This window comes from Haliotis rufescens, unplaced genomic scaffold (genome assembly GCF_023055435.1).
Source record: "Haliotis rufescens isolate VD_foot unplaced genomic scaffold, xgHalRufe1.0.p SCAF_14, whole genome shotgun sequence".
Classification (NCBI taxonomy): Eukaryota; Metazoa; Mollusca; class Gastropoda; order Lepetellida; family Haliotidae; genus Haliotis; species Haliotis rufescens.
The window spans coordinates 14,392,924-14,413,059 of record NW_025963824.1 but is presented as its reverse complement, the minus strand read 5'-3'; the positions used below and the strand labels follow the sequence as shown (position 1 = coordinate 14,413,059).

Here is a 20,136-nt window from a genome sequence, read left to right as displayed (position 1 = left end):
TTGAATGACATGCTTGACAGCTTATGCTTGCCTTTTTCTAGCCACTACTACGAGTTACGAATGCCATAACTTGCACGTGCCATGTGAGCGAGTATGGTTTTACGCCGCTTTCAGCAATACTCCAGCAATATCACGGCGGGGGACACCAGAAATGGGCTTCACACATTGTACCCATGTGAGGAATAGAACCCGGGTCTTCGACGTGACGAGCGAACGCTTTAACCACTAGGCTACCCGACCGCCCCCTGAACAAGTGTGAAAACAATGCCGTTTAAGACATTGCAAATCGACAATGTCTGCGTTTTGAGTCACCGTTTGTCGAATATCAGTCCACCAACATTTTCCAATAACTACCGGTTTTTTTGTTTAGTCAGGTTCAGTGAACTACATACTACCTGTGCGTTTCATTTTTTGAAGAGTGTATTCCAGTTATATCACTATAACTACGGGTGGCCCAGTGACATAATACACCCCCACACCCCCACACCCCACCCACACCACCACCCCCACCCCCACCTCCACCCCCACATCCCACCCACCCACACACTCACACATCAATGGAACTCAATTACAGCATAGCAATAATACATCTCATCCTACAATACAAACGTTGAAATTCTCGGTAAAAAGTGAAAATGGTCTGTGAGAGAAAGTAAATATTTTTCAGCAATATTTCATCCATAATGCGAAAAGAACAAACACATATTCATTAATACCCTTCTCAATAAAACGAAACAATACAGTGATACTAAACATGAAACAAAACCATGAAACTAAATAAATCATTCGGACATTTTTTTTCACTTCACTTCTTTTCACTTCACTTCACGCCTTTACTTTATATCACTTCACATCACATCACATCACTTCACTTAATTTACATCACTTGTCTTCACTTCACATCACTTCACTTCACTTATATCACTTCACATCACTTTACTTTATATCAATTCACATCACATCACATCACATCATATCGCATCACTTCAATTTAATTTACATCACTTGTCTTCACCTTACATCACTTTACTTTACTTTACATCACTTCACTTTACTTCACTTTTTTTTTTTCTTCATTACTAAATTATTATTTTTAAAATTTATTTTAGCTTTGGGATATAAGCAAACACGTGTCCCAAGCCAGCATCACATTTTAATCTGCAAGTTAAAAAAAGGTCGACATTTCGATCAGCATAAACAACGCGAAACTAATTACGAAATGACATATCTCATGATCTGTCACCGTCAACCATCCCAGATGCTCGACCGCCCGGGGACCTCATTGTTGGATTCGTGTTCTGAGCGACGCAATTATATCAGTAATACATCTTAATTGCAAGGAAAGTTCTAATTGGTCGTGGGCATCGGACGCTAGTTGGCGTTGGTCGGAGGTGTATAAATTCCCTCTCGGTTCCTGGTCTGGTCATTGCCGGTGTTTCCATTCTGACGATCTGACGAACACACAACAATGAAGGTTCTGTGTATCCTCCTTGTCGTAGTCGGAGCGGGTGAGTTCATTCTTCTCGTTTTCTTACTTCACAGGGATTTCGGGGGCACGGGTGGCCCAGTCGTCTAAGTCGCCGCGATTCGCCTTGCAGAGTTGCGTCCCTTGGACACGCCAGAAACCTATGATTGTGGGTTCGAATCCCGGTTCGCCAAGATTGTGTTTCTAGGTTTGTCAGCACCTTACCGTGCTCGTGGGTTTCACCGAAGGGGTAAACGTCTGAGACCTGCATCACTTTGGGCTTTCCTCCCACATTAGGCTTACACGCCGCGATATAACTGAAATACTGTTAAAAGCGGCGTTAAACCCAACTCACTCACTCACTCACAGGGATTTCCTCAAGATGATTTAGGGCTGTGGGTAGCCTAGTGGTTAAAGCGTTCGCTCATGACGCCGAAGGTCCGGGTTTGATTCCCCACATGGTACAATGCGTGAAGCCCATTTCTGGTATTGCTGGAGTATTGCTGAAGCGACGTAAAACCCTACTCACTCGCTAAATATGAATGTTTAGTATATAGTTTATATTCAGCGATATATAAGACCCATGACGACAGCCTATATAAGTGTGTATATGTGATACTAATGGGTTTATGTTACTCGACAGCCGTGTGCGAAGAGGCAGGCAAGCTGGCCCGACGGCAAGAGGAGTATGTCTGCCCCCCAACAGAACAATCCTTCGGTTACATGAGCTTCTGTGCCTGGGATCCCTGCGAGATGTTTGCTGATGAGCCTTGTGCTGACGTCCCTGGCGCTGTCTGCAAGTAAGTACCTGCATGTGCTGGTTGTGTTTGTGTCAGATCGTACCCAAACAACGCGGGTAACAGAAATGCTAGTTACTTGTAACATGTGTCGATACAACAACCTCAGTCAAAGACACTGAAACTTACATTTTAAAAATACGTTTAACAAGTCTAAAATAGCAGTAATTAATTCCAAAGTACGTGAAGAGTTACTTTGGTGTCTACTTTCACAACTTTGGAGTTACAATCAAGCAAGCTTTCTCTGGGAATAATTGAAAGAGCGTTACACGACTCTTGCTTAAAAGTTGTTTGATCAGGGTTTCACCGTTCGAGGCCTCGGTAAAACTTTCACAACGTTTTATGGTTTGAGAACATTTCTAATTTGATGCATCAGTGACAAAAAATATGTCAATACAATCCCTATTTTGACTTGTAAACACATGCTTATAATATACAATGAAATCATGGAGAGAAACATTGTCGCTTTGTTCACATGCAGCATTATTCGATATTTCCGTCTGATGTTAAAGGGGATCTCCATTAGGGCCAGGTTGCATATAAAATATAAAATATTAAAAAGAGTGATGGTGAATAGCCGTTGCCAAATCCTCGTGTGATTAAAGTCGTTTTATGTCACCATTGTTTGGCTGTTAATTCTGTCCATCACCGAGCAATTTGTAATATTCGCTAGTATTGTAAACATCCACTGGTAGCTATGTTAGTGATGATGTGAGTCCTGATAGGCTTTGATATTGGAGGCTTTGTACTGTACGTCCTAATGATCAACAATAGGGGTCACGTCACGTCACGTCACGTCACGTCACGTCACGTCACGTCACGTCACGTCAACCCACCTCGCCTCGCCTTGCCTCGCCTCGCTTCACCGCACCGCACCGCACCGCGCCGCACCGCGCCGCACCGCACCGCACCCCGCCGCACCGCGCCACACCACACCGCACCCCGCCGCACCGCACCGCACCGCACCGCACCGCACCGCACCGCACCGCATCGCACCCCGCCACAACTAACCTCACCTCAACTCAATTCAACTCAACCCGCCTCTAAATCACAAATATCTTTGTTTCAGATTCGACGTGTGTCCCAACCATAACTGTATTCCCATGTTCTTTGTGGACAAGCACTGGGTGGAATGCGAAGACACCGTCTATCGAGAGTACTGAGTCTAACACATCGTCTCTATGTTCCACATATTACAAAGGCTGATATTTTCTTGGTGTTGTATACATACTTTCCATATATATACGTGTAATTTATGTCATATTTCTAATAAAGTGTATAGATTGTTTATCTTGTATTTGCTTTATATGTTTCATATTTGAAGGATTAACCTTATGATCCAACCTTGTTTCTAGTTTTGTTTAATTCATGGATAGATGCTGGATTGAATGGTGTAGTCGTGTGGCTTTAGTTATTTTTTCATATCATTTTCACCACTGTTTTGCCTTTGACCATCTTCATTGGGCACACATTTAGTACTGTAAACAACGTACGACCATCGTCAGACCAGCCTCAATAGAAAACAATCGTATATAAAAAGAGTATGGTTATTTGACATTATAAGTTGTCAACTGATCGCAAGGCGTATATGTTGTGATGTACCCTGTGTGTGATCCTCTGTACTCCCACCCGTCAGGCTCACACACAGGGTACATCACACCTTATGCCCCAAGGGATCGACTGACAACGAATTTATCTTGCCGATATCCAGTCGGAATATATGTCCGAAGTTTTACCGAGTAAAGCGCTTTGATTCAGCCATTTTGACAGCTAACATACGAAGCATAAAAAACCGAGTGACTTCCCTTTACCTAATGCAGCGGATAAACATCGGTTCATTTCACCTCAACGATACTTATGCGAGATAAGCAAGTTACAAGATGTGTTCCGTTTGATTTCTCATTATATGGAAAATAATTGCCCTCTCATTAACCAGAGGGAAGTATTTTAATGTAAGGTGGGGTAATGGTTTTTTTTTAACTCCGTACTAGTAATATTACAGATAATTGACGGTAGTCTCTAAATAATCGAGTCTTGATCAGACAACCCAGTGATTGACATCATGAACATTGATCTACGCATCCCGTTAGTCCTCTCTTACGACAGGCATAGGTTGCTGAAGACCAATTCTAACCCAGATCATCACGGGCCAGTTATTTGACACGGGAACATAGACTAGGTCGGGTGAAGTTTAATAATTCAGTCATACAAAATCCAAGTTATTTCAACAGGAAGCTTTAATGCTCCGTAACGATATTATCCTTTAGCAACGAAGTCAAAATACGACCTCACAACAACCCTGGTTTATCTTACATTGAAGAACGGAGACTAGAGTGGTTGGAATAGTTACAAAAAAAACACAGAAAATTATAATAAGGTGATAAGGCATGGCACTTTTCGATGAATATAAAACGCCGTCACCAGAGAATATAACCACGCCGAGCTCGGTTAAAACAAGAACTGCAGTTAGATCCGCTATCTGTCGTAGATCTCCTTAAGCCAAGAGATGCAATAGCGAAGGCCAAACTAACTCTATTTCTGAGAGATGGACAGCTACTCGAACGAATATAAACAGAGCAGCCAAAGATAAAAATGAAATTATATCAATATACGAAAACAGAAATCATATCAATACGAAAACAGAAATTCTGCGAATACCAAACTCACAATAGATATGTGTACCCTACTCACACACAGGAATCTCAAAGAGGGACAGGTCAGACGAAATTGCAACAACAACAACAACAACAACAACAACAACAACAACATAACCAGTCTCGATTATCTGCCGAAACAGATTCAGAACAGAGATCCTTCTGTCATGTAATAAAAACTTTATTTTATTGAAAAAAATTAAAAGATTATTTAAATCAATACAATTTCCAATTGGGTTGATGTCATTACCTTTAATCGATTGGCGTTTATTTTTTTAAGAGCATTCGCTTGTTTCTACAACGGGTGATAATAACCTCGAGTTAGTTTGGTTCGAAATCGTAAAACAGATTGGTATGAATTTAGTGATGAGATACTGTATTTATCTGAAAATATAAAATGGATATGTCACTGCAGTAAAATAACACTTGACGTCGGTTTAAGAGGCCCAACTCAATCCACGGCTTAAATGAGATAAATCCAGAGTGTTTTAAGCCTTGGCTCTGATCATATTCCTTGGCTTTGGCCGCTCCATCCCACTTTAAGTCTGCCTCAGTGACACTATTTTAGAGAAAGATGAAGATTAGAATTATTTTTTTAAAAAAAAGAGCTTTTTTTTTTTTATAGTAAAATAACATGTTTATCTCGTCACCTGACAAAGTTGACCATTTTTATAAGAAAATACTTATAGATTCTTTATGGTTAAATTGTCAAGGTGAATATCATTAGCAGTATGGAGGACAAGCATGCAACAGGACTTGACGTTGAGCTACTCCCACCCACTCTTCCCCAATAGGCCACTTGTGTTTGCTATTTAACATATAGTACATGGGTGTCCCGCAAAGAGGAAATTAAGTCACTTGATGACATTATTTAACACTCAAGCCATGTAATTATCGTCCTATTTCATCAATTAGCAGTTTATGTAAATTATTGGAACGCATTTCTATAATTACAGTCAACAGTTTTTAATCAGGGCAAATAAAATGTGCCTTGCATATGTCATTGATAATTTTGGGAGACATATCACGTTTGAGTCTTTGCACTCATTAAATTTTTTGTTGCAACAAGAACTTCAGTAATTTCATTTTTTCGTCGACCATTTGGCAGCCATCCTGGATTTAAAATGACGACATTTTTTACTATATTCAATATTTAAACGTCTTTATTTAATTCGGAACAATTGTGGATGAAGAAGTTTGTGATATATCAAGATGACGGTGATGGAGTTTCAGATAGCCTGATTGTGACGGTATCAGATGACCTTGCAAAATGAATATGACTTTTTAACTCATTGAGGTGTAAATATTAAAGTCCATGGTCTATGTAAATAAAATACAGAATTTCTTGTTCATATCAGCATGTAATTAATTATTTCAGTGCATGTAGTATTACCCCTATCTTAATGTGGTATGTCATCATCGAGGCCGTTGAAACTTTTTTCAAATAAAAAATCAGTTTTTCTATCCTGTCACAGGAGGCAATAATACGTGTCGAGTGGGATAGACACAAATCAGTATGATATCGTGGGGAAAAGAGCCACCGTGATGCGTCTGCAAGTATCCCAGTTCATGGTTTACTTGTGACTAAAATAAGAGGCTTCAGCATGCAACCTTGACGTATCCCAAATAGGAAATTGTTATGTTTTAAATTATCAATAATGGATGGCATGAATATAAGTATACAATTTATCCAAATATCGATGTAGCGTTTTCCCATCTTTTTGGTTTAATCTGGGGTTGTTTTACGCCGCATTTGTCAAACTTCCACCTCCATCCATGTCCTTCAAATGATAAAGTCTGGGCTTGACAAACCTGTGATTGATATTATGAGCAACGAGCCACGCGTGACCGAGCTTGACTACCTGATCAGTTAAGTATTTTCCTTCGGCCAGCATATAGGATGCTGCGGAATAATTCTAACCCGGAATTACCATGGCAACAGTAACATTATAATTGATGAAGATACTGTGTCACGTGTGTGATCAGAGGCCCTCTACTAAATACGACCGCATCCGTGGTCTAGTGGTAGAGCGTCCGCCCGGAGAGCCCCCGGCCGCGTCATACCAAAAGACGTTAAAAGATGGTACTTGTTGTTACCCTGTCTGGCGCTCGGCATTAAGGGGCTAAAACAAGGACTGGTCGGCTCGGAGTCAGTATACTGTGTCTGAGTGGGGTATTCATGTTAAACTGCGGCATGGTATCTCAGTGGGCTAGCACTATAATTCGGCATCAGTCCGGACTAGTACAAGCAGACTCACACACACTAACACGTGCATGCTATATAAGTGCAATAATCTTGGACGCGACGTTAAACCCAATTTCACCTCACCTCACCTCTTCAAAATACATATTCTTGATCAGAAAATAGATTAGCCTTCTACACCTGTTTTTATTAATTAGGGGCATTGGTGGCCTAATCGTCTCACGCGCCGCAATTTGCTGTGCAGAGTTGCGTCCCTTGGACACACCAGGAACTTATTATTGTGGGTTCGAATTCCGGTTCGCGTCGATTATGTTTCTAGGATTGTCAGGACCATACCCTCGCTCGTGGGTTTCATCAAAGTGGTAAACGTCTGAGACCTGCATCACTTCGTCTTCGACCTGAAATACTGTTCAAAATGGTTTTAAACCAACTTCCTTCACTGATTCAAAACCGGCAGATGTTTACCAATAAATTTGGTTTCCCCAAAGACGAAAAAGGTGTCACATGTAAAAAGTATTATAGGCAATATAGATCAAGAACTTTTACCTCTCAAGCACAACCATGTAAGTACTCTATTGAGATTTATATACTGCAACTTTATCTTGCTATTCAATCGGGAAGATGAAATTAAACCAAACACTCACTCACTCACTTAAGCAAATACTACGTATCCTAGCAGGCTAAACAAAAATATCTTATATTTCACAATTAGTCATTGAAATTAAAGTTAAAACTTTTAGACCCAGAAAAGTGTAATGAACATATTTCAGTGAAGAAATCATACGAACGAGAAAGGTGAAGAGTTAATGAGATAATGTTTTCTTTTTATTGTAATACAATGTAGGGTTTCTTGAGTTAATAAAATGTGCTTACTGTGTGATTAAATCAGATTCTGTTGTGATATTATAAGAGTTATTAATAAAGTAATAATATATATTCGGTTAAATAACGATCTTCAAACGATGACCCTTCCTTTGGGAGGTGGGGTTAGTGATATGGGGTTTGACGTTCATGGTTCTCGCACTTATTGCACAATATTATTGTACTAGTTTGGACTAAGGCCGGTTTATAGTGCTAGCCCACTGAGATACCATGCCGCAGTTGAACATGAATACCCCACTCAGACACAGTATACTGACTCAGAGCCGATAGTCCTTGTTTTAGTTTCTGAATGCCGAACGCCAGACAGGGTAACAACAAGTACCATCTTTTAAAGTATTTTGGTATGACGCGGTATCCACCACTAAGCCAAGAAGGCATCCCCCAACTTCGAAAGTTGTAAGTTTACTCCTGTTCTCTATAAAGTGGTAATAATAACTGAATGAAATGCATTTGTCAAATGGAACACCCTACCGACGAGAATAACAAACTCATTATAATTTCCTCAACGATAATTTCACAACAGGAATTAAATTGAACTAATCATAAACATAAACACCACTAATAAACCATAACCTTCAGATGCCACAAATGTGGCATTTGAGTCCCACTGATTTTAAACGAAGGGAAATTTACCGTTATAACCATCCAAACAAGAGCCCTGAACCAATGAATTTAATCAATTATATCTTAAAGTTCAAACACATAGTCCATGTCAATGCCAAACACATTTTAATCTACGTAAGGAAATAAGTACAACGTAATAATTCACGGTTGACATTTCGATAAATATAGCGTGCGCTAAGAAACCTCTTTATGGAAATTCACGCCTCGGAGGCCAATGCCACTTGTCCCAATGTGAGTTATCCTTCGTCCCAGATGGTCGACCGCCCAGTGATAAAAATGCTGAGATTCGTGTTCTAAACGACATGACTTCTAATACGATTGCAATTAACACTAGTAATGAATCTTAATTGGATTAAAATTTGTAATTTGTTGTGGGCATTGGACGCTAGTTGGCGTTTTCTCGGGTGTATAAATGCCCTCTTTGTTCGCAGTTGAGTCATAACTCCTTGTTTTGATTCTGAGCGATCTCTGACTTTGAAACAACAATGAAGGTCCTCTGTGTTCTCCTTGTCGTGGTCGGAGCTGGTGAGTTCACCTTTTTTGTTTCGGGGTGTACCTTTCCTTGCCTTTTCAGCCAAATGAATTCCATAATGACTCGTAATTATTCTCAATATTTCATATTGATAGACGAAACCAATCTCTTATGTAAACTCTGAAGTGATGGACTATGGTTTTAAGCCGCTTTTAGCAATATTCCAGGAATATCACAGCGAGGACACCAGAAATAGGCTTCACACATTTCACCCAGTGGAGAATCGAACCCTTATCTTCGGCGTGACGAGCGAACGTTCTAACCACTAGGCTACTTGACCGCCCTTTATGCTTTGAAATGACAAACTCTTTAAAGCGACATTGCATTTTGACCACATCCACATAAAAAGAAAAAATGAAAGGAAAAAGAAACATTATTTTTAATATTTCAATATGTTATATTTTTTAGGCGTTTATGCTAAGACTGTAATCATGCATGGACAAGCAAAGTCGCAAATGGTTCACATTTCGTTATAATGGGCGTCAATAACGTTCAGCCCGTGAAGATCAGGGGTAGAATAGGTCTTCAGCAACCCATGCTTGACGTGAAAGGCGACTATGCTTGTCGTAAGAGGCGACCATGCTTGTCGTAAGAGGCGACTAACGGGATCGGTTGGTCAGGCTCGCTGACTTGGTTGTTGCATGTCATCGATCCCAATTGCGTGGATCGATGTTCATGTTATCAATCACTGGATTGTCTGGCCCAGACTCGATTATTTACAGACCGCCGTCATATAGCTGGATATTGCTGAGTGCGGCGTTAAACAACAAACAAACAAACAAACAAACAATAACGTTCACATTTCATATTCAACCGTTCCAACTTCTCGGGAAGGGAACCAACACGATCTGCATCATTTAACAAAGAAACCCTTTAAAGTTATCAAAGGTTATCTTAAGCAACGACTATTGTAGGCCAATGTTAAAGTATTGGAGTTACGATCGCCTTAGAATGGGATCGCTTTTTGGAACGGGGCCTAGATGTGTGATCATTAAGAACTGGGGGCATGGGTGGCCCAGTCGTCTAATGCGCCGCGATTCTCTGTGCAGAGTTGCTTTCCCTTGGGCACGCCAGAAACCGATGATTGTGGGTTCGAATCCCGGTTCGACCCAGTTATGTTTCTAGGTTTGTCAGCAACCATACCCGTGCTCGTGGGTTTCACCAAAGTGGTAAACGTCTGAGACCTGCATCACTTCGGGCTTTCCTCCCACATTAAGCTTACACGCCGTGTTATAACTGGAATACTGTTAAAAGCGGCGTTAAACCCAACTCACTCACTATAATTACAAACTAATGATGAAATATTTACCTTCAGTCATAGACTTGCTCCTGGATTTCTTCTCTAAGTATCTTTAAAAGTTGACATTTTCAGAGGGTCAATTACTACCCTCGCCCATTGAACTGTCCACAATCCGTGCCTTATCAAATCTAATAACAATATGTAATGTAGAACCACAATTTGTGAATATCATACTTGTTTCCTGTTTATCTGCAACCTACACTCGTTAACACGCGTAATCATCATTGAAATATTATTATTGAGTGATTAACACTATCGTGATATAATGTGCAGATTAATTAACGTCCTACGTGTTACCCGCGTGTACATAACACGAAACATAGTAACGAGTCAATGTAATTCATAATAGAGACAGTTGTATATATCATGTAAATATCAGGGGTCACATCTAATGCTAGTCTTGGGTGTAATATCTATAAGTGGCATTTTAAAGCCGCCGTGCTTATGAAAACACTGGTTTGTGGACATTTGCGGTAAATACAAAAAGTCAACAAAACGAAAACGAACTGATATCTAAATAGATGGGATATTACAATTGAAATCCAACTACAGTGAACTACGGTTATAACGAACACGCTTATAACGAACTGACGGATATAACGAACTTACTTTTTGGTCACGACTACTTGCTGTATTCATGCTGTATATGTACTTATAACGAACTACGGTTATAACGAACTAAAATTAGTAGTCCCTTTGAGTTCGTTATAACCGTAGTTTACTGTAAGTCAATATTCAGTCCGTCATTGCGTATTAAACGACGACGCCAGGAAATAACCAGTCGCGATTAGATGCCGAAACAGATTCCATTCTGCAAAAAAGGCCAAATAGAGGAGAAAATTACATAAATGGGCAACTAAAAATACGCGATGACACCAGGTGTTCGCGAAATCGAAAACTCGATCAACAAATGTTTCAATACGTTTTGAACTGCGAAACCGGAATTTCGCTGATTAATTTAATCTTTAAAATATCAACGCGAACTTGTTAGACACTGCATATCTATTTAAATTTTAGAAGATCAATACATACATGGTTCGGCAAGATTGAATTAAAATACACAGATGGGTGATTGGGAGTGTTTTCAAATTTCTTTTAAAAGTTTGCGTAACCCCCTAAACCAATAGACATAATTTTCCCCTGATGGGATATTATTATTATTATTATTATTATTATCATCATCATCATCATCATCATCATCATCATCATCATCATCATTATTATTATTATTTCCGAATTAGTAATTATTGTGTGGTTTAATTTCAAGTTATGTGATATTAGGTTAGCCTGGAGGGTAAAACGGTCGCTCGTCAAGCCGATGGACCGGGTTCGCTTCCTCAAATATTTCCAATTAGTGAAACCTATATGTCATTGTCCCCTGCAATGATATTGCTGGATTATTGAGAAAAGCGACGTAAAATCACACTCATTCACTCGCCCACTCCAGTGAAATGACGTAGCTATCGATACTCATACTCATCATAATATTCCTGGACTTGTAAACCATCATTAATTGGCACAGCTTAAACGCCATGGGTTGTGTTACTTGCAGCAATGTGCAGAGAGGTGGGCAAGGTGGCCCGACGGGAGGAGGGGTATGTCTGCCCCCCACAGGAAGAATCCTTCGGCTACATGAGCTTCTGTGCCTGGGACCCCTGCGACATGTTTGCTGATGAGCCCTGTGCCGACGTCCCTGGCGCTGTCTGCAAGTAAGTACCTGCATGTGCTGGCTGTGTTTGTGTCAGATCGTACCCAAACATCGAGTACGAGGAAGGTTTCCGCCGATTTGAGTAATAATTCAGTACAATGTCAGCACCAAACCTGCGCTCGTCAAAGTTAAGTCAGGTTACGCCAGGATTCAACAATATCAAGCTGACGCCCTGTGATAGAACTAAAATGTGTTCATAGAGAGGGGTGGGAGGGATAAACTCACTCACTCACTCACTCGCAGTGATAAACGCTTGAATATATTCCGGCATTCCGCCAACAACATCGCTGTGATCTATCTGAAGTAATATTCAAGATATATATAGATATAGATATAGATATATATATATATATATATATATATATAGTGAGACTGGCCAATAAGAGAGCAGAACTACTAACCCCTCGTGAGCACGTATCCCGTCAATAAAAATCCAAGATCAGTATCAGCCATTTTCCAACACCCACCCACCTCACGTTTTCCACATGAAATATCTGGTACAGAAATTCGTTATTCTTCACTATTTTGTGTTTTATTATCATTAATTTTCAGGTGCAAGGACATTGATATTTTTTAAGATCACGTTCGTGACTTTATTGATAAAGATTATAGTTAAAATTATACTTTATAGCTTGGCCTCAAAGGTTTGAAGAGTAGTCTCCCTTTGACCCTCATCGTCAGCTGTTGCAAGTGTCAAGTTTTCATTTTGTCCTGACACGTGCGATATGGACACCAGATAGTGTAAACTTTTCGGCATAATAAATTCGTCATGGTGTCTTTAATTGACGTATACTGTGTCATATTTGGTTAGCAAAAAGATATTGGACTGACGCCTCGCCGAATATTTTTCTGCTAACCTAAAATGACTCCGCAAACGGCGACTAAAGACACCATAACTAATAATATACTGCCGAACCCGGTTGTCTTGAACTTGGTTGTGTCGACGCCGGATAAGTCGAACAATTTCTTAAGTCCCAAGGAGTTCGAGACAACTTAAGGTATCGAGCTGCCATTTTAAATAAGACATGGAAATAGGGCAATAGATGTTTATTCAATTATTTCTTTGTGTTGCGAGATACGATGTCTGTTTAATCAAGATATAATACTTATGACGTGAGCAGAAAGGGAATACCATTGCGGCCTATTTAGACCACGTGCAGCTTCAGGTCTTCCAGCCGTTTAGCATGGTTCGATGACTGTCTTAAATTTGGCATTGACGGACACAATTTATCTAAATAAACAACTTTACACGTTTTAATTACAAACACTGTTTATCAAGATATAATACTTATGACGTGAGCAGAAAGGGAATACCATTGCGGCCTATTTAGACCACGTGCAGCTTCAGGTCTTCCAGCCGTTTAGCATGGTTCGATGACTGTCTTAAATTTGGTATTGACGGACACAATTTATCTAAATAAACAACATTACACGTTTTAATTACAAACACTGTTTATCAAGATATAATACTTATGACGTGAGCAGAAAGGGAATACCATTGCGGCCTATTTAGACCACGTGCAGCTTCAGGTCTTCCAGCCGTTTAGCATGGTTCGATGACTGTCTTAAATTTGGTATTGACGGACACAATTTATCTAAATAAACAACTTTACACGTTTTAATTTCAAAAACTGTTCATCAAGATATAATACTTATGACGTGAGCAGAAAGGGAATACCATTGCGGCCTATTTAGACCACGTGCAGCTTTAGGTCTTCCAGCCGTTTAGCATGGTTCGATGACTGTCTTAAATTTGGCATTGACGGACACAATTTATCTAATTAAACAACTTTACACGTTTTAATTACAAACACTGTTAATCAAGATATAATACTTATGACGTGAGCAGAAAGGGAATACCATTGCGGCCTATTTAGACCACGTGCAGCTTCAGGTCTTCCAGCCGTTTAGCATGGTTCGATGACTGTCTTAAATTTGGTATTGACGGACACAATTTATCTAAATAAACAACTTTACACGTTTTAATTACAAACACTGTTTATCAAGATATAATACTTATGACGTGAGCAGAAAGGGAATACCATTGCGGCCTATTTAGACCACGTGCAGCTTTAGGTCTTCCAGCCGTTTAGCATGGTTCGATGACTGTCTTAAATTTGGCATTGACGGACACAATTTATCTAAATAAACAACTTTACACGTTTTAATTACAAACACTGTTTATCAAGATATAATACTTATGACGTGAGCAGAAAGGGAATACCATTGCGGCCTATTTAGACCACGTGCAGCTTTAGGTCTTCCAGCCGTTTAGCATGGTTCGATGACTGTCTTAAATTTGGCATTGACGGACACAATTTATCTAATTAAACAACTTTACACGTTTTAATTTCAAAAACTGTTTGGTTTCAGATTCGACGCCTGTCCTAACCATGCGTGTATACCGATGTTCTTTGTTGGCAAGCAGTGGGTCGAGTGCAACGATGTTGTTTATCTCGACAAATAAATTGAAATATCCTCTGTATTGTCACGGTTTGAACAAAACCTGATAATGTCTTTTGTACAGTGTGTAATTTGTGAAATATGTCAAATAAATTGTATAGATTGTATTTGAGAGTCTGTTATGGCTGTTATTCGAAGGAACAATTTTTTTTTAAATGTATATGTATGTTGCGTTTTGAGTGTTTGTTTGTTGTTTAACGCCACACTCAGCAATATTCAGCTTTTTGACACTTGATTGGGAATAATCGAAGTATATCCAAGACACTCCAGCGATTGACATCATGAGCATTGATCCAAGCATTTGGGATATGATGACATGTTGCAACTTTGTCACCGAGTATGACCAGCAGATCCATTTAATCACTTCATACGACAAGCGGGGCGGTCGGGTAGCCTAGTGGTTAAAGCGTTCGCTCATCACGCCGAAGACCCGGGTTCGAACCCAACATGGGTACATTGTGTGAAGCCCATTTCTGGTTTCCCCCGCCTTGATATTGCTTGAATATTGCTAAAAGCGGCGTAAAACCATATTCACTCACTCACTCACTCATACGACAAGCGTAGGTTGGTGGGGACCTATGTTCTTACCGGCAATCGTCCCCCATGGCCGATGGGCTTTGTCGTCATGGGGCAGATCCCCGCTGTACAGAGAGTTCTTAGCGTTACAGACCGCCTCCGTGGTCTAGTGGTAGAGCGTCCGCCCGAAGAGGGGAAGGTCCGGGGTTCGATCCCCGACCGCGTCATACCAAAAGACGTTAAAAGATGGTACTTGTTGTTACCCTGTCTGGCGCTCGGCATTAAGGGGCTAAAACAAGGACTGGTCGGCTTGGAGTCAGTATACTGTGTCTGAGTGGGGTATTCATGTTAAACTGCGGCATGGTATCTCAGTGAGCTAGCACTATAAATCGGCATCAGTCCGGACTAGTACAAGCAGCCACACAAACACACACACGTACATGCACGTCGCTATATAAGTGCAATAATCTTGGACGCGACGTTAAACCCCATTTCATCTCACCTCTTAGCGTTACGACTATAGTTAATCTGTGTTAGGTATGGGAGTTAGCTATAGGATTACATTAATGCTACGATAGCTTTGCGTATCGGGGCCCAGGTATATATGTGTGTTGAATTGGGGACTAATGATGTGTTCAGGTTTTACGCTACAATAGTCAATTACGCCGCTTTTAGCAATATTCCAGCAATATCACGGCAGTGGACACAACAAATGGGCTTCACACATTGTACACATGTCGGGAATCGAACCCGGGTCTTCGGCGTGACGAGCGAACGCTTTAACCACTAGGCTACCCGACCGCCCCTTAGTGTTCTGTGGACTTCGCTTCAAATTCAAACACCTCAGACAGACGCAGACTTTGCCACCGATTTACGTTTTACATTACACATTCCAATACAAAAACAGCTTTAAATGCAGGTTTCATCACAAAAGACCCATCGCCTTCTGCCAATGATTCAAAATGATTGATCAATCACAAAGTCACCAATCAGAATTTGTATTCTTTTGGCAATTTTATTCAGGTCAATTGGAAAAGTCTACCTTATAAATAAATAGTAGTGAGTGAGTGAGTGAGTATGGTTTTACGCCGCTTTTAGCAATATTCCAGCAATATCACGGCGGGGGACACCAGATATGGGCTTCACACATTGTACCCATGTCGGGAATCGAACCCGGGTCTTCGGCGTGACGAGCCAACGCTTTAACCACTAGGGTACCCGACCGCCCCTAAATAAATAGTAAATGATTCCATGGCGTTTGATTGGCTAAGTTTTGCATAAACCGAAAAAGCAATAGGCCACTCCCACTAACGGACTACTGATTTCTGATTGGCTGATAAAATGATGGGCAGGGCTTGTGTTGCATAATTGCGCTCAACGATGTTACTGGTTCCGTATGGTCCACAGTCAAGTGTGATTATTTGTCTGTAAAGTTACTATTTATGTATTTTTTGTCTCCAATATTTTGACGTATATGAAGTTAATGTTTTGGAACAGTCCAGGGTATATATATATCTAAACTTTTCGAGCAGTTAGAAAAAGTGGAAGATAAAAGCCAAATTAAAAGACTATTCTTGAATTGTTCCTGGAACTGTTGGCGTACACGATGGGCGAATAGGTCGACGTGGACTTTCATATGTAACCAAAGAATTAATATCTCCAGAAATCTGTTATTCGAAATATAGAGATAACAAACAACCGTCACGTCTATGATTTTGTCGCCAGGTTGTTGATGATATGGTCACCGCCGCTCTGGTGACAGTATAATAATCTGGCAATGCTCCTATGTTCAGTGTAAGATGAACGTCCCGTGAAGAGGTGTCTCCCTTGAATCACATAACGCTGTTCACTCAAGCACAAGAGTGAGTGAGTGAGTGAGTGAATGAGTGAGTATGGTTTTAAGCCGCTTTTAGCAATATTCCAGCTATATCACGGCGGGGGACACCAGAAATGAGCTTCACACATTGTACCCATGTCGGGAATCGAACCCGGGTCTTCGGCGTGACGAGCGAACGCTTTAACCACAAGGCTACCCGACCGCCCCCTCAAGCACAAGGAATTACTTAACTGACGGGCAAAAAAAATACATACGTTTGATGAAGGCTTAAAGAAACGAGAAATGGTTATTCGGTGGGGGCGTATTTACACACACACACACACACACACACACACACACACACACACACACACACACACACACACACACACACACACACACACACACACACACACACACATATATATATATATATATGGATGTGTGTAGTTGTGTTTGAACCTGAGGTTTGCGGATATTCTGCGATTGATTTCAGCCTTGTAACATTTTGGTAACGTTTGTTATTTTGGGGTCAAATCCAATTTTCATGTTCTTTTCACTGGCAGTTTATTGGCTGTAGATCATTTACATTCTTTTGATTCTGTCTTTGTTTTTTTGGTTTGAAAAATGAAACATTTTCAAATAATCATGTCATTTTAGAGTTGATGTGTAAGAGTGAATATTATCCTAAACTATTTCTTATCCCGGGTGGGGCGGTCGGGTAGCCTAGTGGTTAAAGCATTCAGTCGTCACGCCGAAGACCCGGGTTCGATTCCCGACATGGGTACAATGTGTGAAGCCCATTTCTGGTGTCCCCCGCCGTGATATTGCTTGAATATTGCTAAAAGCGGCGTAAAACCATAATCACTCACTCACTCTTATCCCGGGGATGATATTCTCTAGTGTCAGGATGATTCCCCCTAGTATTGCTAGTTTTATTTATCCTAGGATCGGATTCCATCCATGGTTGATCAAATCAACTGACAATGTCAATGTCAAACCTCAAAGTCATGAAGTCATGTGATCAGCTGACAGCATGAATGTCATGACAGCATGCAATGCACGTGCAAAGGAAGTCTGTCATGAGATAATATACACTGATTCAAGTTAGTGTAAACTATCCCAGGATACATTTTCCTATTTCCACTTAGGTATGTTTCACTTGGATGAATTTCCCTTAATGTTTGGACATAACCTATCCCAGGTTTCCCACACTAAGGTAGGATACTTTACTCTAGAGTAAAACTTCCCCCGGGATAATATTTAGGTAGGATATAATCCTTGCTTACAGCTGTACTATGTCTGTTGGAAACGCTATGCATTCATGTGGCTTGCTGACAAGATTTATTTGTTTTCATATGTTGTAATACTCCGATATTAATACAAGTAACAAAACATTACCCATGAGTCCATAGTATGATTCCGACTATATCATGACCATGTGTTCATGAATCACTATCAGATAGTGATGGTACCAGGTTTTCGTGAAAAGGTGAGCGTATCCTTCCCCAGCAACGAACTTTATGTGAGGGGGTGTTATCCTGTTGGAAATGACGACTAAGCCTACGCGCAAAGGAGACCACGACTGGTCTCAAAATCGTGAACGTGTTGAGACGAATTTTGTTTATAATCAAACGTTTATGATTAGCAGTCAAGTCATCGTGATGCTTATCACTAGGTGACAACCACTATATCCTGTAGATGGACCAATTGCACCGATCCTTCTAATTTCCTGTGGTTAATTGCCTATACACTCAGCATAGATTGTTAATCACAGCATGTCATGCATATAAACCTTTTTTTTTCTTTGTTTGTTGTTTAACGCCGCACTCAGCACTATTCCATCTATATGACGGCGGTCGGTAAATAATCTAGTCTGGACCAGACAATCCAGTGTTTGACATCATGAGCATCGACCCACGCAATTGGATCGATGACATGCATGAAGCAAGTCAGCGAGCCTGACCACCCGATCCCGTTAGTCGCCTCTTACGGCAAGCATAGTCGCCTTTTATGGTAAGTATGGGTTGCTGAAGACCTATTCTACCCCGGATCTTCACGGGTCGCATAATTAGCTCTCATCACTTGATTGTAGTCACTCCAGCTTGATAACGGTGTAGAATCTACATCAAATCGTCGCTATATGTTGTACATAAAGTTGTACGTTTTTTAATTACTCACTCTGGATGCCATTCAAACAGTTTGCATTTATATAGATATACGTGCATGCACGTGTATGGGTCTGCTTGTATTAGTACGGACTAATGCCAGTTTTATAGTACTAGTCCACCGAGATACCATGCTGCAGTTTAGAATGACTACCCCACACAAACACAGTTAACTGACTCAGAGCTGACTAGTTCATGTTTTAGCCAGGCAAGTACTAAACGAACGGGAAAAAGAAACGCCACCAAACAATTGTCTGGTATAAAACAAAACAGACGCAAAATTTTGTAACAGTAGATTTGTTATTATAAAAACTTTGTTATTATGAACAATTATTCAAAAACGGTATTTGAAAATGATAAGATAAAGAACCATGTAATTAAAGTTCTGCAGACACGTTTGTCATGCTGGGTGCACTGTCCAGTATTCGATCACACCCGCAGAATCGACGTCGATCTTTTTTAAAGTCCCGTGCTACCCACAAGGCTCAGTATCGGATGACCCCCTCCAGCAACGATGCAGGCCGTAACACGACGTCGAACTGAGTAAACGAGTCTCATGACATCCTGATGAGGGATCCTACGCCATTCTTCCTGCAGGGGAATTGCCAAGGCATCCGACGTCAATGGCGGCTGTTGATGTTTCCGAAACCTACGTCCAAGTTGGTCCCAGAGGTGCTCTAGAGGCGACAGGTCCGGTGATCTGGCTGGCCACTGCAATAGGGTCACGTTGTTGGCGTCCAGAAAGTCGCTAGTGACTCGAGCTGTGTGAGGGGTGGCGTTGTCCTGCTGAAACAGCGTCCGTGGGTGTCGTTACAGGTAAAGGCAATACCCACAGGCCGCAAAACCTCATCAATGTAACGACGTGCAGTGAGATTACCGTCGATGGGACCAGATCTGTCTTCTGGTCCCCGCAGATGCCACCCCAGACCATGCCACTCACGAGGCTCCACTCCTTGGACGCAACAACGTGCCGTCCGTTCACCACGTCGTCGGTAGATTCGAACCCGC

At 40.9% G+C, this 20,136-nt stretch overlaps 2 protein-coding genes across 2 annotated transcripts; both read left to right on the top strand.

The window, feature by feature from the left end:
• The first annotated feature begins 1,364 nt into the window (after positions 1 to 1,364).
• Positions 1,365 to 3,550, top strand: LOC124124418. Its single transcript, XM_046487584.2, has 3 exons — positions 1,365 to 1,508; positions 2,109 to 2,265; positions 3,332 to 3,550. The coding sequence occupies exons 1-3, from the start codon at positions 1,469 to 1,471 to the stop codon at positions 3,423 to 3,425; spliced, it is 291 nt and encodes a 96-aa protein (XP_046343540.1). The 5' UTR covers positions 1,365 to 1,468; the 3' UTR covers positions 3,426 to 3,550.
• Positions 3,551 to 9,017: 5,467 nt separating this feature from the next.
• Positions 9,018 to 14,735, top strand: LOC124124417. Its single transcript, XM_046487583.2, has 3 exons — positions 9,018 to 9,150; positions 12,010 to 12,166; positions 14,539 to 14,735. Exons 1-3 carry the CDS (start codon positions 9,111 to 9,113, stop codon positions 14,630 to 14,632), a joined length of 291 nt encoding a protein of 96 aa, XP_046343539.1. The 5' UTR covers positions 9,018 to 9,110; the 3' UTR covers positions 14,633 to 14,735.
• Positions 14,736 to 20,136: the final 5,401 nt, after the last annotated feature.

Bases quoted from the DNA above. Each gene is read 5' to 3' on its own strand.
- LOC124124418 (XM_046487584.2), top strand. From the start codon at position 1,469: ATGAAGGTTCTGTGTATCCTCCTTGTCGTAGTCGGAGCGG. The intron at 1,509-2,108 runs GTGAGTTCATTC...GTTACTCGACAG, and splicing joins CCTTGTCGTAGTCGGAGCGG to CCGTGTGCGAAGAGGCAGGC. The intron at 2,266-3,331 runs GTAAGTACCTGC...TCTTTGTTTCAG, and splicing joins GTCCCTGGCGCTGTCTGCAA to ATTCGACGTGTGTCCCAACC.
- LOC124124417 (XM_046487583.2), top strand. From the start codon at position 9,111: ATGAAGGTCCTCTGTGTTCTCCTTGTCGTGGTCGGAGCTG. The intron at 9,151-12,009 runs GTGAGTTCACCT...TGTTACTTGCAG, and splicing joins CCTTGTCGTGGTCGGAGCTG to CAATGTGCAGAGAGGTGGGC. The intron at 12,167-14,538 runs GTAAGTACCTGC...GTTTGGTTTCAG, and splicing joins GTCCCTGGCGCTGTCTGCAA to ATTCGACGCCTGTCCTAACC.